The sequence below is a fragment of the Coturnix japonica genome, chromosome 2, assembly GCF_001577835.2.
Source record: "Coturnix japonica isolate 7356 chromosome 2, Coturnix japonica 2.1, whole genome shotgun sequence".
Lineage (NCBI taxonomy): Eukaryota > Metazoa > Chordata > Aves > Galliformes > Phasianidae > Coturnix > Coturnix japonica.
Genome location: NC_029517.1, coordinates 223,600 through 238,111, shown reverse-complemented (window position 1 = coordinate 238,111; position 14,512 = coordinate 223,600). Strand labels below are relative to the sequence as shown.

The window sequence follows — 14,512 nt, the reverse complement described above, 5'->3', positions numbered from 1 at the left end:
GGGCTGTTTGCTCGGCCCTGCCCGGCTGCAGGGCTGCTGTGAACGGCCGCCGTTCCGTGTCCGAGTTGTGCCACGGCAGCTCGGAGATGTGTTGGTTAATTATTACCTGTGGCTGCGGAGGCCACGTGCAGCTGGGGGCAGGTTGGACTTCTGCACCCCAATGCATGGAGCAACCCCTGCTGCTGGGGGGGGATGGCAGGGAATGGCGCAGTGTGAGCCCTGAGCTCTGCAGGTCGGGATCACAGGGAGTGTCTGTGCTCCTGAAACTCGTCTCAGAAGGGTGGAGCAGGATTGATGTGGTTTTAGGAAAGGGCACAAGGGAGTGCACTAAACAGAGCAGAGGCGGAGCAGGAGGGGTGCGGGCTGCTGGGGCTGCAGGCACGTGGTGTGAGTGCTGGGGATGATGGCGGGGTGCAGAGCTCACCCCATGGGGGCTGGTGGGCATGAGCAGGGTGTGGGCTGGATCCCAGCACAGTGAGGGCTGGATCTCAGCACAGTGAGGGATGGATCCCAGCACAGTGAGGGATGGATCCCAGCACAGTGAGGGATGGATCTTAGCATGGCGTGTTAAAAACCTGCTGCTAATGAACTCGTGGAGCTGGTTCTGATGAAGAGTTTGCTGCCTGTCTGAGCAGCCCCCCCCCCCCAGCTCTCTGTGCCTCTATTGCACGGCAGCCAGCCCAGCACATCTCACCTATGGACCATTCACAGCCCCTGCAGAACCTCATGATGTTCAGCAGTTTTGCTGCAGTTTAAGGCAGCTCAGTGTGTAGTGGAGCAGTGCAGGGCGTGCTTCCCTTGTCTGTGTGGGATGGAGGGCATGTGGTGAAGGTGTTGGTGCTGCTCCATCTGCTGTGTTTATCCCATGGGGAGCACAGCAGGGTGGAGGCCATGGACTGACGGGCTGGTGGGGCTCTGCTGTGTGCAGCTGGCACTGCCCTGTTGTGCCACCCATCCAAGAAGGCAGCTTGCAATGTCCAGTTCCCTATGTGCAATGCACACTGTGCACTCATGGGGCTGTTGTGCTGCCCCAGGGCCAGGCAGAAGGGTGGGAGCGTGGCACGGGGTGAGTGGGGCTCCTGTGCTGATCTGGTCTGATCTCTGTCTGCAGATTCCTTTGTGAACAGCCAGGAATGGACCCTGAGCCGCTCGGTGCCTGAGCTGAAGGTGGTGAGTATCCGCACTCCCCATGAACCCACACAGCCCCGTGTTCTCCTGAGTGCACACAGGGGCTGCAGCCCAGTGCAGTGCGGAGGGGCTGGGGCTGCTGCTGTGCTGGGGGTGTACCCAGGTCCCCCTGTCACCAGTGCTGGGGGACGGGTGGTGGCTGCTTGGGCTGAGCTGGCTGATGGGCACCAGAACACAGAGCAGTGCCTGGGGCCGGGGGGGCACAGGATGGCTGTGTGTGGGGCTGGGGGGGCACAGGATGGCTGTGTGTGGGGCCGGGGAGGCACAGGATGGCTGTGTGTGGGGCTGGGGGGCCACAGGATGGCTGTGTGTGGGGTCAGGGTCACCACAGGCCCCCAGCTGTTCCCAGGACCTCAGCAGTCTGTCCAGCACTTCCCCCTTCTCGTGCTCCATAGCAGCTCTCAGTGTGACCCCCTTTGGGAGCTGCTGCCATGGCTCCTTTCAGCCCTTCTCAGATGAGTGTTTTTCAGTCTCAGTCTGAAAGGCAACGAGTGTTTTGGCAGCACACACACACACAGTGCTGCCCAGTTAGGTATGAATGGAAGCAAACTTTGACTATTCACTTGTTGGCTTCCCATGTACAATTGGTATCTGTCCAAGAGCAGCCCTGCAGTTATTGGTGGTGCTGCTTCCTGGCGTGTGAACAATGTGCAGAGCTGCAGGCAAAACAAACCTGAAGCCTTCGGCTCCCCCCGAGGCAGAGCGGCCTTTTGCCTTGTTCTCCATCAGCTCCATCACCTCCATCACCAGACCTCGGCCCAGCTCTGCCCTCGTTATTCTGTTCCAAGAGCTCCAGTGCTTATAGGCTGGGATGTGTGTGCTGGGAGATGAGCTCCCTTCCATTGCACAGTGGGGATGGGGGTGGCAGGGGCTGGGCACTGGGGTAACCTCTGGTGTGCAGAATGGTGCTGACACGTATCTCTGTGCCAGGGCATAGTGGGGAACCTGTCCAGCGGCAAGTCGGCCCTGGTGCACCGCTACCTGACCGGCACCTACGTGCAGGAGGAGTCTCCAGAGGGTGAGTGAGGGTCAGCTCCTGCAGTGCTCAGGCCTTCACTCCCCATGGCCCCAGAGGCAGCCCCCATCTCTCCCTTTGCCCCCATCTCTCCCTTTGCCCCCATCTCTCCCTTTGCCCCCATCTCTCCCTTTGCCCCCATCATCTCTCCCATTGCCCCCCTGCTGTCTCAGGACCCCGCCGTGTGCTCTGCCCTTCTCACCGCTGTGCTCTCACCCCCAGGTGGCCGATTCAAGAAGGAGATCGTGGTGGATGGTCAGAGTTACCTGCTGCTGATTCGCGATGAAGGCGGCCCCCCCGAGCTGCAGGTAGGAGGTTTGCACTGCTGTGCCGGGGGGGCACGTCCCAGGGAGCCCATAGGGGGCAGTGAATGACTGCAGGGCTGCTGTGTGCAGCTGCTGCCTGTGGGCGTCGTGGGACTGCGTGGTGGTGGTGGGTGGTGGTGGGTGGTGGTCAGTGGTGGTCAGTGGTGGTCAGTGGTGGTGGTGGTGGTCGGTGACTGTTGCTGTCTCTCCTGCCCTCAGTTCGCTGCCTGGGTTGATGCCGTGGTGTTTGTCTTCAGCCTGGAGGACGAGATCAGCTTCCAGACAGTGTACAACTACTACCTGCGGCTGTGCAGCTACCGGAACACGGCAGAGGTGCCCATGGTGCTGGTGGGCACACAGGGTGAGTGTGGGCAGCTGGGGGGTGCCGGGGGCTCTCCCTGCTCAGGGCTGTAAGCTGCATCGAGGCAGTTACTGCGAGACCCCAGGGTTGGGGGCCCTGGAGGAGCTCCATAATTCCTCCTCAGACCCTCCCAGCTTCCCTGCACGGAGCTGCTTCACTTCCCCAAACTGTTTCCTCCTGCTGCTGCCTTCCCATCTCCTGCCTGCACTGGCTGAGCATTGGGCCGATGCCTGAGGGTTTGATGCTGCTGCTCTGCTGTCTGTGCTGCTGGGGCGAGTTGCAGCAGGAAGGTTGGAGGGGTGGCAGGGAGCTGCCAGCTCCCACGGCTGAGCAGTGCTGTGCTGGGCTGTGGGGCACTGCCACCCCCGAGTGCTGCCAGCCCAGCGTGGGTGTGGGGAGGAGCAGCATATGCAGAGCCGCCCTCCTCCTCCTGCCTGGGCAGGGCTGGGGCCCTGGGGTTGGATCCATCCTCCCCTTCCTGTTGGAGCAGCTCAGGTTCTGACAGCCAAACCACAGTGCCCGGGGAGCAGGGAGGGGGAAACAGGGGCAGGAAGGGGAGCAGGGAAGGAATCGCTGCAGGTGTCTGAGCTCTGCATTTCCTCCTATGTGTAGGCACGGGGTGGGGGCAGGATGACAGCACAGAGCAAGAGCAGGGGATGGGCATGGAGGAAAAAAGCCTACCAAAAAGCCTACCTTGGTTTGCCACCAAGAGCTTGTGGGGCTGGGAACGGGCAGCGCCAGCAGGAGGACTCCATTGGTGTGCTCTGTGCTGAAATCCGGGGCAGGTTGTTTGAAATCTGATGTGGAAAGACTGGAATTGGTTTGGGACCGAGGGGTCTTGGTGTGGTGCTGGGCTGGGTGGTGCAAACAACCTCTTGTTGCTGCTGTCACCTGCGAGCACATCCTGCAGAGCCTCTGTCCACATGAACTGAGCATCGTTTCTTCCCTTTGGGTCTTTAATCTGTTGAGTGTGGCCCTAAGAGCTGAAATGGTGACAAATGCTCTCAGCTCTGCCAGCCAGGCAGACTCCCAGATGGTGGTTCCAGCTGCCGTGGCACACAGTCATCACTTCCAGCCCCTGTACACACCATCATCCCCGTGCAGATGGGGCTGTGCTCACAACCAGGACTGCAATACTTACACCTTTGCCCCCAGCTCTGCTGTCTCTGCACAGCCTCCTGTCCGTGATGCTGGGTGTTATTGGAGCCCTGTCCTGTTCCACACACACAGAGGCAGCATCATTCCCAGCCTCACCTCCCACTCCTTGCTGCCATTCTCAGAAGTGCAATGTCTGGGTGGTTGGGAGAGCAGAGGAAGGTTCCACCGAAAACATTCTGCAGATGTGGGGCTGTGTTGCCCCTTTATTGGTAGGGCAGGATGTGCTGTGCAGGCCAGTACCGGTGTGAAGGAGCAGGAGGTGCCCGTGGGCTGTGGGTGTGAAGGACACAGATCCTGCTCCTCACCGCTCTGCCTTGCTTTGCAGATGCCATCAGTGCCACCAACCCCCGCGTCATTGATGATGCCAGAGCAAGGAAGTTATCAAACGACCTCAAGAGATGCACTTACTACGAAACCTGTGCCACCTATGGGCTGAATGTGGAGAGGGTCTTCCAGGACGGTAACTGCAGCGGGTGGAGGTGTCGGGGCAGCGCTGTCCCAGAGCGTGGGGTTACCATGTACTGAGCACAGCTGTCAGCTGGGGGGCTGCAGTGAGGGCTGTCAGGCACACCCACACGGGGTGCAGTTACTCGTTGTGCACAGGCCGGGTGCTGTGAGTGGGCAGGAAGGCCAGGGGGACTCGGGTGTGTTGCAAAGAGTGTGGCCAGCAGGGCCAGGGAGCGTCCCCTCCATCAGGGCGGAGAGGTTGTTCCTTGTGGGAACAGCATGTGCAAAGGTGTTGCTGCCCTTGGGCCTGCATGGAGGGGATGCTGAAGGTGGAGGAAGGAACCTACAGTGCCAGTTTGCTCGTATAGACTGTGTCCTGTGATGAGGCTGCGTGCTACTGTCATACAAACCTCGGGCTGCTGCTCACTGCAGTGCACTGCACTCAGCCACCATCTGCTTCATTTATGGCTGGGGTGGCTGGGGGGGGGGCTGTCAGTGCTGGGGGCTCCCAGAAGGCTGAGGATGCTGGAGGGTGGCAGCTGGAGATGGTGCAAGCAAAGCAGCACTGGTTGGTGGTACCGCATGGGAACGAGGACTGAGGGCAGACTCAGCACAAAGGGAACTTCTCCAGGGGATGTGGTCGTGTCCCTGGGGCACAGAGTGGGGAGGAACGACAGTGGGAGGAGCTCAACCTCTTCATAAACAAAGACCGAGGAGTAACTTGGTCACAATACCTTAATACCTGCATGGGGAGAAAGCCTCAGATAATGACCAGCTGGCGGCCAGCAGAGAACTGATGGGACAGGGGGATATTAAACTAAAAGAGATTTGGGTCAGATGGTGGAGGGAAATTCCTCACCCAGACCTGGCACTGCTGCCCAGAGCCGCTGGATGCCCCATTCTGGAGGTACCCAATGCGATGGAGGGGCCCTAGGCAGCCCACAGCAGGTGTGGGGCTGTGGGGGCTGTGAAGTTCCTCCTATGGTTTATATTCTATGGTTTAGTGAGCATTAAGATCTGCAGTAGAGAAAGGAAGATCTGCAACCTGTGGGTGCTGCTCTCCTTGCTAGGTTTCCTCACATCTGTGCTGCGTGGTGCATGCACTGACATTGTTCCAGCTGCAGGTTCAGTTCCAGGTGCACGCTCTGTGCTACCGTTTGCAGTGTGCAGTATACAGTTTGCAATGTGCAGTATACAGTGTGCAGTGTGCAGTGTGCAGTGCTGGTCCCTTTGCTGGTCCTGGTGTGACCACAGGCGGTGCCCAGCTGAAGCCTGAGGCCAGTGCTTCCTCCCCACGGCTCTGTCTCAGCAGTAGCCCCTCGTGCTGTGCTGCTGTGCATGGGGAGGCTTTGGGGGGGTCCCAGCTGCAGCATCAGAGCTGCAGCAGTGGAGGCTGTGGGTGCTGGGAGGTGGGCAGTGCTGAGCCCTGTGTCCTGCCAGGAGCTCCAGCAGGGTGGGAGCATCGCCTGCCTGTTGCTTGGCTTTGGAGGCGCAGGGTTAAGGAGCTTTGCTGTGAATGCAGAGGTCTCAGGGAGCTGAGGGGACGCAAGGACAGCAGCGAGGGGTCGTCAGCAAGGAGCTGCCTCAGCTCTCACGCTTCATCTCAGCAGTATTTTGTGGGCATAAACCGGAGCACAGGGAGTTCCACGCTCACATAAGGAAGAACTGTTTCACCATTGGAATGACAGAGCCCTTGAACAGCCACGGGCTGCCCACAGGGGTGGGGGTCTCCTTCTCCTTCTCTGCAGACATTCAGGACCGTCCCAGGTACCTTCCTGTGCCACGTGCTGCAGGGAACCTGCTTTGGGGGGTTGGACTCCAGGATCCCTGTAGGCCCCTGCCAACCCCGCTGCTCTGTGCTGGAGCAAAGGTTGGAGGCAGATGGTGAGGAGCCCTTTGGCAGCCATTGCACCAGTGGTGATCCGGATCGCTGACCCTGGAGGCACACAGGGAGGCCAGCAGCCACGCTGCACCCAGCTGCCTTCCCTGCTTTAAAGCTCCATGTGAGGTGCTCAGAGGCTGCCCAGGCCCGCAGCACCGCGTGTGACACTTGGCCAGTAGCAGCACCAGACCTGGATGGAGGTTCTGCACCGGGGGGGGTGCATTGGTTGCACATCTGAGAGCTCCGTGTAGCGAGAAGGGAAACCTTGGTGAGCAAATGGCCCCAGGCACAGCTGGGAGGGAGCAGAGGTCAACTGTGAAGAACTAAGACCTGCTGATGTTGGAGAAGCAGCTCTGCCCAGCAAACAGCAACATGAAAACCACCTGGAGATGCCCCCTGGTGGGACAAGTGAGATTCGGGCACTGATTGATCTGTGAATGTATCCATGTATCACAGCAACGTAGGACTGAAATACTTGGTCAGTGCTCCATATTGCAGCACCAGTGGGACAAGAAAACTCGCTGCTTGTGAGCTGCAGCAGCCAGAGCTGGCCGTGATGTGGGGCAGACATAACACAGGGCTGTGTCACAGCCTTTGGGGTCCTGCGTGGGTTCCCCTCTCCATCACTCGCCTCCTGTTTCCCCTCCCTGGAGGCCTCACGCTGTGCTGAATGAAAAGCCTCTGTTTACTTGGAGCGGGTGGGAATCTGCTGCTGCACCTGCAGTTTCTGCCACTTTGATCCTCAGGGATTCTCCAGCTCAGTGTTGGTTGTGCCGGGGGGTCAGGCTGGATATTAAGGACAGTTTCTTCTCCAAAGCGTGGTTGGGTGCTGGCACAGCTGCACAGGGGTGGGGGGCACCAACCGGGAGGAGCTGTGGAGCTGTGGTGCTGGGGGATGTGGTTGGTGGGCACATCTTGGGGGTCTCCAAGTCTTCTCCAATCTGAATGGTGCTGTGTGGGGTGTGTTGGTCAGGAGCTGTGATGTGCCCAGCAGTTCCTGGCTGTGATGGTGGGGATGGCTGCTCTGGGTGCTCTGCTGGAACCCTCTGTTAGTCCGGGGCAGTTTGAGCCCCAGGTGTTGATATCCGGCAGGGGGAGGGTTTGGGTCTCGCTGAAGTGCTGCAGGGATTTGTTGGGGGGTGAATTGGCTTTCAGGTCTCTGACCCTGTCCCTTTCTCTGCTCTTGCAGTGGCTCAGAAGGTGGTGGCTCTGAGGAAGAAGCAGCAGCTCTCCATCGGTCCCTGCAAGTCCCTGCCCAACTCACCCAGCCATTCGTCTGTCTCCGCAGCCTCCATCCCTTCTGTTCACATCAACCAGGTGGGAAACGGGAACGGGAAGGCAGGAACCCCCCGTGCTCCTCCCCACCCCTCCCTCACTGCAATGAGCAGCCCATTCAGCCTCGGTCTGCGCTCACACCACAGCTCTGAAGTGGCTGCTGGAAGGGCAGAGCAGCTGAGCGTCAGCCCACAGCCCAGAGCAGCTCTTTGCTTACATTGCTGTCAGGCTCCACAAGAGCCATTGGTTGTGGTTTACGTCTGCAGAGGTCGTGTGGTGCTCCTGGAGCAGGTGCTGCAGAGCTGTGAGCAGCGTGCAGGGGGCTCCAGGCAGAGCAGGGGGGCTGTGATGCAGCCAGGAGTGCTCCTGGCCCTGCTGCCCTGGCACCAGGAGGCTGCTGGCCTGTGTGCATCCAGGTGGGCTCCGTCAGCACGTCTCTGGAATGCTGGGGTAGTGCAGAGGAGAAGGGAGTGCTGCTGTTCTCAGGCACAGCATCAGCCCTGCAGGAGCTGCCGTGGTGTCTGTGCTGGGTGATGGAGCTTCTCCCAGAAGGGCAGGTCAGAGAGCAGAGCAGGCTGGCACAGCAGGGGGTGCTGTAGGAGGCCCTTGGCAGCCTGCTTGCTGCAGTGAGGCTTTGCTGCAATTCCTAATGCACGTGCAAGTGCTGAGCTGCTTCTGGTGAAGGTGAGAAACGGCTCTGCTGCTCCACAGGCACTCAGGCTAATGGAGTAAGCTCCAAAGCAGCTCTTACCATAGAATCATAGAATGGCCTGGGTTGAACAATAGTGATCATCTTGCTCCCTGCCGTGTGCAGGGTCAGCAACCAGCAGCCCAGGCTGCCCGGAATCACATCCAGCCTGGCCTTGAATGCCTGCAGGGATGGGGCAGCCACTAATGGATGCTGTGTTGAAATCACTGGGCCCGTCTGACTCCTTGCTGTCAGACTGGGGAGCAGCAAAGGCTGCAGCTGGGTCCTCAGTGCTGGGAGGTGACACAGAAGGAGCAGCATGAACCCCTCAGCTTTGTTGGTGAGCAACACGTGGGGTGGTTTTTGAGGAAGGGAGCAGGTAAGGACTCAAAGGAGCATGTGAAACTGAAATGAGAGTGAGACCGGTCTTACAATGGGGATTTCAAATGCCCACACAAGCACTGTGCCTCACCATAGGCTTTTGATGCTGAACTGTGAGCTGCTCTGTATGGATTTTTGCAGCTCCCTGGTGCTCTAGGCTGGGCTCCAGCCCCTTCAGATGGGGTCTGTGTGCAGGTGAATGAGCTGAGCCCCACAGGCAGCAGAACTGCTGCTGAAGCCGCGCAGCCTCCTGAGCAGGGCTGGTGCCCAGCAGCGTGCAATGGGAGCAGTGAGCACAGCTGCTTGCAAAGCAAACACAGCTGCACTGTGTGCCCGGTGAGCAGAGCTGCTTGAGAAGGCTGATAGGAGCCGTCCAGGTTAAGTGAGATCCAATAATGACAGAGTTGTCTTAGCAAATGGAGGAGCAAATTGCTGCTGGAGGTGGGAGGCAGTCCATGTGCAGGGGACAGCAGAGGGCCACGGTCCTCAGGGAGGAGCTGCTTCGTGTTGTGTTTGATGTCCCACAGTATGAGAAAAGCACGCTAACAAACTAATAACGGCACTGATGGCTCTGTGGTGGGCAGAGCATTCCCCATGTGTGGTGATGGGGTCCTCAGTGGGATCCCACTTGCTTACGTGAGTGTGCATTCGGGCTGAGCAGGAGGAAACTTATGGGAGGGAAGAGACCCTGATACAGGAGGATGCCGAGCTCTCGCCTTGTTCACCTTAGAAAAGTGAGGGCCAAAGTGGCCAAACCCAACCTGTGAAGTACAGAAATATGGAAGAAAACTGCTTTGTATGACAAGGTGCTTGCACAGAAGGGGTGGATCTAAGAGTGGCCATGGGAAGGCAAAGTTTGGGCATCAGAGGAGGTTTCTAATGGCGTGGCACAAGCTGTGTTCAAGGTTCTTGCTCAGAAACCTCCTTGCTTTCCTTTCCTCCCTGCAGAGCACCTTTCAGCCCGGTGTGCAGACGACCTCTGTGTAGAGGTGGATGTTGGCTCCTGGGCCCGGAGGCAGAACCTTTTCTCTCAGTTCCCTGCTGTGCTCCTGTGGCTTTGCCGGAGGGACCTAGGTAGATCTGGTGGGAACCAGAGCCGTTACAGGGAAGTAACCCAGCATGAGCTAACAGGGAATGGCAGCTCGTTGTGAGGCCTTTCCGAACAACAAGTAGTTACTGACTGTCTGGATTGCAGCAGTGAGAGAGGCCGTGTCCTTCCGGAGCTTCTGCCCTCTGTCTTCCCTCTCCCATCCCTGCTCTGTGCCTGTCCAAAGCTTTGTCTGTCCCTGTTCTCGACCAGCCTTGGGGCCACAGCAAGGATCAAAGCTCATTTCTTTTCCCGGGGTCTCCTGTGGCTCCAGCGCAGCCCCCTGGGTTCCCACGGACCTGCTGCAGCACCCCGTGCCTCGGTGCGTGCACATTTCCATTGCAGGAAGTGCTTCTCCCCAGAACAGACCTGGTGAGTGATTGCAGAGCACCGTGCCGTGTTTTCACGTTCTCAGTGGGGCTCAGAGTTCTGGAACTGCTTCTCAGTGCCCTCAGAACAAACCCGACCAGCACCGAGAAACCAAACCGGGCTGATTCCTGATGTTCTGATCCAGCCAGAGCAGCCCCTGTTGGTGCATGCAGCGCGCTGCTGTGCAGGAGGGAGCGTGGCAGGACTGAGCAGTGAGCAGCTGCTGCATGTTCCTGCAGGGGGGTGCAGGGAGCCCAGAGCTGCTGCCCTGCAGTGCAGGGTGCTGGTGGTGCTGCATGGAGGGCACCGTGCCCTGCAGGAGCCGCCGTCTCTGTCCGGTGTGGGAGGTGGGTGAGCTGTGCTCCATCAGCAGGGCTGGAGGAGGCAGTGATGGTAACGCTGTTTCCTGTCTTCCCATTGCAGGGTAGGGGTTTTTCTGGGTCTCTTATGGCCTCTGCTGACCGTTGGGAGCAGATGCTGAGGCAGGTACAAGGAGCCCCAGGAATGATTCGGGGACACGGAGTTTAGTTTAGAGCCAGGAAGGCGGGCAGTGAATTCTGAGCTTTCTTTTGTCCTGTCTTTGTTCTGACTTCATGGTGCAGCCAGGTGCGCCCTGCACTGCCCCTCTTTGTGCCAGGGGACATCCTGCTCAGTGCCCAGTGCTGTGTGGGCAGGGACCAGCATCCCTGCAGAGGGCTGCTTAGGGCAGGCAGGAGCTGGGGGCAGCCCCTGTTTGTGCTGCTCCTGGGGCCAGCTGCTCTGCAGGAGCTGGATGCTGAGAGCCAGACCAAGCCTGTAGGAAATGGATGCTGCTGTACCAAACAGCCCGGCCGGCTGTCACACCAGTCCATGGCCGTGACTGCGAGAGGTATCAGTGGACCCCAGTGTTGTCAGCACTGTCTGTCAGAGGATCTCTCCACCTGGTGCCAGGTGCTGGCTGTTCCCTGCACTCACAGGGTTGTGCCCGTGGGCAGCAGGAGGGGTTTGCTGTCCTTGCAGAGGGACGGTCTGATTGCTGATGCTGTTCTTGAGGCAGGACTTGGCTTCATTTTCTCTTTGGAGCTTTGGAGTTTTTCCTTTAGTTCCACAGTGGTGCCACGGGGCACACTGCTTCCATCAGGGTGCAAGGTAAGGATCCAGCTGTGCTCAGCATTTCCAGCAGCACCTCCTGGAGCACAGTGTGTCTATCAGGGCCATGGCAACAGCATCGCTCCCCTGCCCTGGCTCCTGGGAAGCTGTGCACCCGCTGTCAGGTTGCTCAGGTCACCCTGCAGCCCCAGGGATGCTGTGTGCTGCTCCTGCCCCTGCAGCGAGGCGAGCAGGTCTGATGGGTTTGGGATCCTGGCTTGGCCTCTGCTCCCACCCTGCCCCGTCTTGTTCCCTGCCTGCAGGGTGTGGGTGTTCCATGGGCTGGTGGGTGCTTGCAGCTCTCAGAGCTGCTGCACCTGATTCTCACTGCTTCTACACCTGCTGCATCTTTCTGCTGGGGCTCCGAGCTGCCCTCAGGGGTACCCGTAGCTGCGGGATGAGTCACTGCTGCTTGGGATGGAGCTTGTCCTTCTGCCAGCTCCCGGCAGCAGCCAGGAGCAGAGGCGCACCCCAAGCTCTGCAGCGCTCAGACCCTGTGCTTCGTGTCCCTCTGTGCTCTGTGTCCCTGGGTGCTGCCTATGGGCCTGGCCCTGCTGCTCACCCTGCTGGGTCAGCACAGCCCAGCTGTGGTGTGCGGTGCTTTGCAGATGTACAGAATTGCTTGGGCTGTGGTTAATGAGAGCAGGCTGGAAGGAGAAGTGAAGTTTGCAAGTGAAATGAAGGGCAGCCTGCAGTTCACCCGTGCTTGGTAATGAGAGCCTTCCGTGCCTGCTGCAGCAGGTCCCAGCAGAGCCTGGCACTGCATGTTCCTGCAGTGTGAGCTGCGGGCAGCACGCAGCCCTGTGTGAGCAGTGCAGGCAGCAGCTGTGTGTGTCCCTGTGGTGCCAGCACTGCACTGGGCTCACGATGCCCTGCACCGTGCTGTCCCCATCCGTGCACTCCCATCCCCTGCCCCGTTCCGTGCAGATGCTGAGGCTGTTCCTGCTGTTTGTTTGCATTCTTCCCCTCAGAGCCCTTCCCAGACCTCGCTCCTTGCTCCTGCCCTTGCTTCTGTGTGACGGTTTGTACTTGGGAGCTTTGAATGAGCCCTTTCCTGCTGGAGCTCCCATAGTGCTGTGAGTGTCCGCTGCAGTTTGTGACATGCACCCTTTGCATGCTGATGGGAAGGATCTCTGCGCGTGTTTTGCTCAGATTTCAGCTTCCGCCGTGTGTTCAGATTTCAGTAGAGACCAGGGCTGCTTCTTTGGGTCGATGGGGCAGCAGTTGCTGGCAGCAGGACGTGGGGGGTCCCCTTGTCAGGTTCTCCCACAGCTGAGATTTGCATGGGCCCCAGGCGTGTCCTGCAGCCCTGGAGCACCGTTCCCACAGAGCCCCGTGGTGGTGGCTGCCGCCTCCTGGGGATGCAGCATCCTGCCCTTGGCCCGGCACCAGGCACACACGGGGCTGAAGGAGGGTTTTCTGGCTAGGCAAGGAGTTAAAGCAGTGTTACAGGAGTGTATGACGTACAGAACACAATTTAGAGAGGTTTTTTCCTAGGAGCTTTGTTGTCCATCATCCCACATGGATAAAATCTATCACAGCTGGTAGGGCACGAGCCCAAACTCTGCAGTCTGCATGAAGTCCTTCCCTATGTCACAGCTTCATGGGTGCATTGACAAGGAGCAGCAGATCCTCTGGGCCGTGGTAGCCCTTACTTTGTGCCCCTCTTCTTCAGCCCTGCGTTGGCAGAGCCTGTGTTCTGGCATGCTGTACTCCTGGGAGGTGTTAGCAGATGGGGTTCCCCTGTCCTCGATTCAGGGTAGCAGCAGCTTTCCTGTCTGCAGCCATTTGTGGTGCTCCAAGCCCCTGCTCCTGCTCAGGGCACTGCATGGGGCAGTGGGGCTCCTAGGCCTCGTCTTTCGGTGCAGAAGGTGCCGGGCTCCATCTGCAGGCAGTGGGCACTGTGCTGCCAGCCGGGCTTTCTCCATATACTGCATGAACGTGGCTGGCAGCACCTGCAGCAGGGTGATGGGAGGGCCAGGGCCAGACCTGCAGGGTGCACGTCCCCTTGGTGTGCAGCTCAGCCCAGAAGGGAGCAACGAGGCTGGGCTCCTCACAACTCCATGCTCAGGGGCCTTGGAGAGTGGATGGCTCAGCTGGTGTCACTGAGTCCTTCCCCTGCTTGTTACTGTTCCACCAGGGGGAAAACAAAAGCAGAGAAGGGCAGCAGCTCCCCAGGTCCCCCCCCGTGCCAGGTGCAGCACATGGGGCTCTGCGTCCCCGTGCCCCACCATGTGCTGCAGCCTCGTGGGTGGAAGGCACCGCACGCTGTCCCTGCGCCTGCCAGCCCCATGCTCAGCGTCACCGTCTCATTCTGCCCTAGGCCACCAACGGCGGAGGAGCCTTCAGCGACTACTCCTCCTCGGTGCCCTCCACCCCCAGCATCAGCCAGCGGGAGCTGCGGATTGAGACCATCGCTGCCTCCAATACACCCACCCCCATCCGCAAGCAGTCCAAGCGGCGCTCCAACATCTTCACGGTACGCAGCCCTGGGGCTGGAGCTTTGGGAGCATTACGGAGCCGGGAGAGGGGCAGGCAGCCCCCCACTGTGCCGGGCTGCGGGGAACCTGGCTGTGCTGGCCAGGCAGGGGCAGGGAGAGGGGCGATCCTCCTGCATGTGTAGGGGGCACAACAGAAAGCACCGGTCCTGGTGTGTGCACAGATGTGCATCAGCAAGCCGCTCCTTGCACATCGGGAGCGTGCCCAGGGCGTGTTGCGCTGTGTGCAGGGAGCAGAGCTCCCTGTCCATTGCTGGGCAGAGCTACACCCTGCGTGCAAGCACCAGTGAGCTCTGTTCCTTCTTGGAGCTGTGTCCCCAGAGTGTGGCACAAAGCCTCCAGTGCCCCCGGGCAGTGCCAGCTGTGCTGTGCCAGCACGTGGCTCTGGGCCCCTGGCTCTGCTACCTGAGCCCTGCGGCCGTGTAACAGCTGCAGTGCTGCGTGCTCTGCTGGGGGCTGGGGAGAGCAGCAGGGAGTGGAGGCGGCAGGGAGCCGGCAGAGCTGCGGGGCCTGGGCAGCGCGGGGCCTTGATGCAGGGACGTGGCTGCAGGCTGGATGCAGCCCGCCTGCAGTGTGCTCACAGCGTGCACGCACTGTGCACATGGTCCTGCTCGCACTTGCCCTGCTGTCAGCAGCCCCGAGTTTCCCCGTGCTGTCAGTGCAGCGGTGCTCCCGGTCCCCGTGCCCAGGTCAGGTCCCCGCACTCCTCTCCCCCGGTGCCTGGTACGTG

The 14,512-nt window shown here is 59.8% G+C and overlaps 1 protein-coding gene across 5 annotated transcripts in view; it reads left to right on the top strand.

Moving 5' to 3' along the window:
* AGAP3 (ArfGAP with GTPase domain, ankyrin repeat and PH domain 3) overlaps positions 1 to 14,512 on the top strand; it is a 68,512-nt gene that overhangs the window by 16,521 nt on the left and 37,479 nt on the right. For all 5 annotated transcript variants that reach the window (XM_015852790.2, XM_015852791.2, XM_032442758.1 and 2 more), the window contains exons 2-8: positions 1,112 to 1,170; positions 2,119 to 2,206; positions 2,426 to 2,511; positions 2,728 to 2,869; positions 4,353 to 4,487; positions 7,546 to 7,673; positions 13,608 to 13,763. In XM_015852790.2, the coding sequence (XP_015708276.1) occupies positions 1,112 to 1,170; positions 2,119 to 2,206; positions 2,426 to 2,511; positions 2,728 to 2,869; positions 4,353 to 4,487; positions 7,546 to 7,673; positions 13,608 to 13,763 (794 nt within the window). The remainder of the gene's footprint in view (positions 1 to 1,111; positions 1,171 to 2,118; positions 2,207 to 2,425; positions 2,512 to 2,727; positions 2,870 to 4,352; positions 4,488 to 7,545; positions 7,674 to 13,607; positions 13,764 to 14,512) is intronic.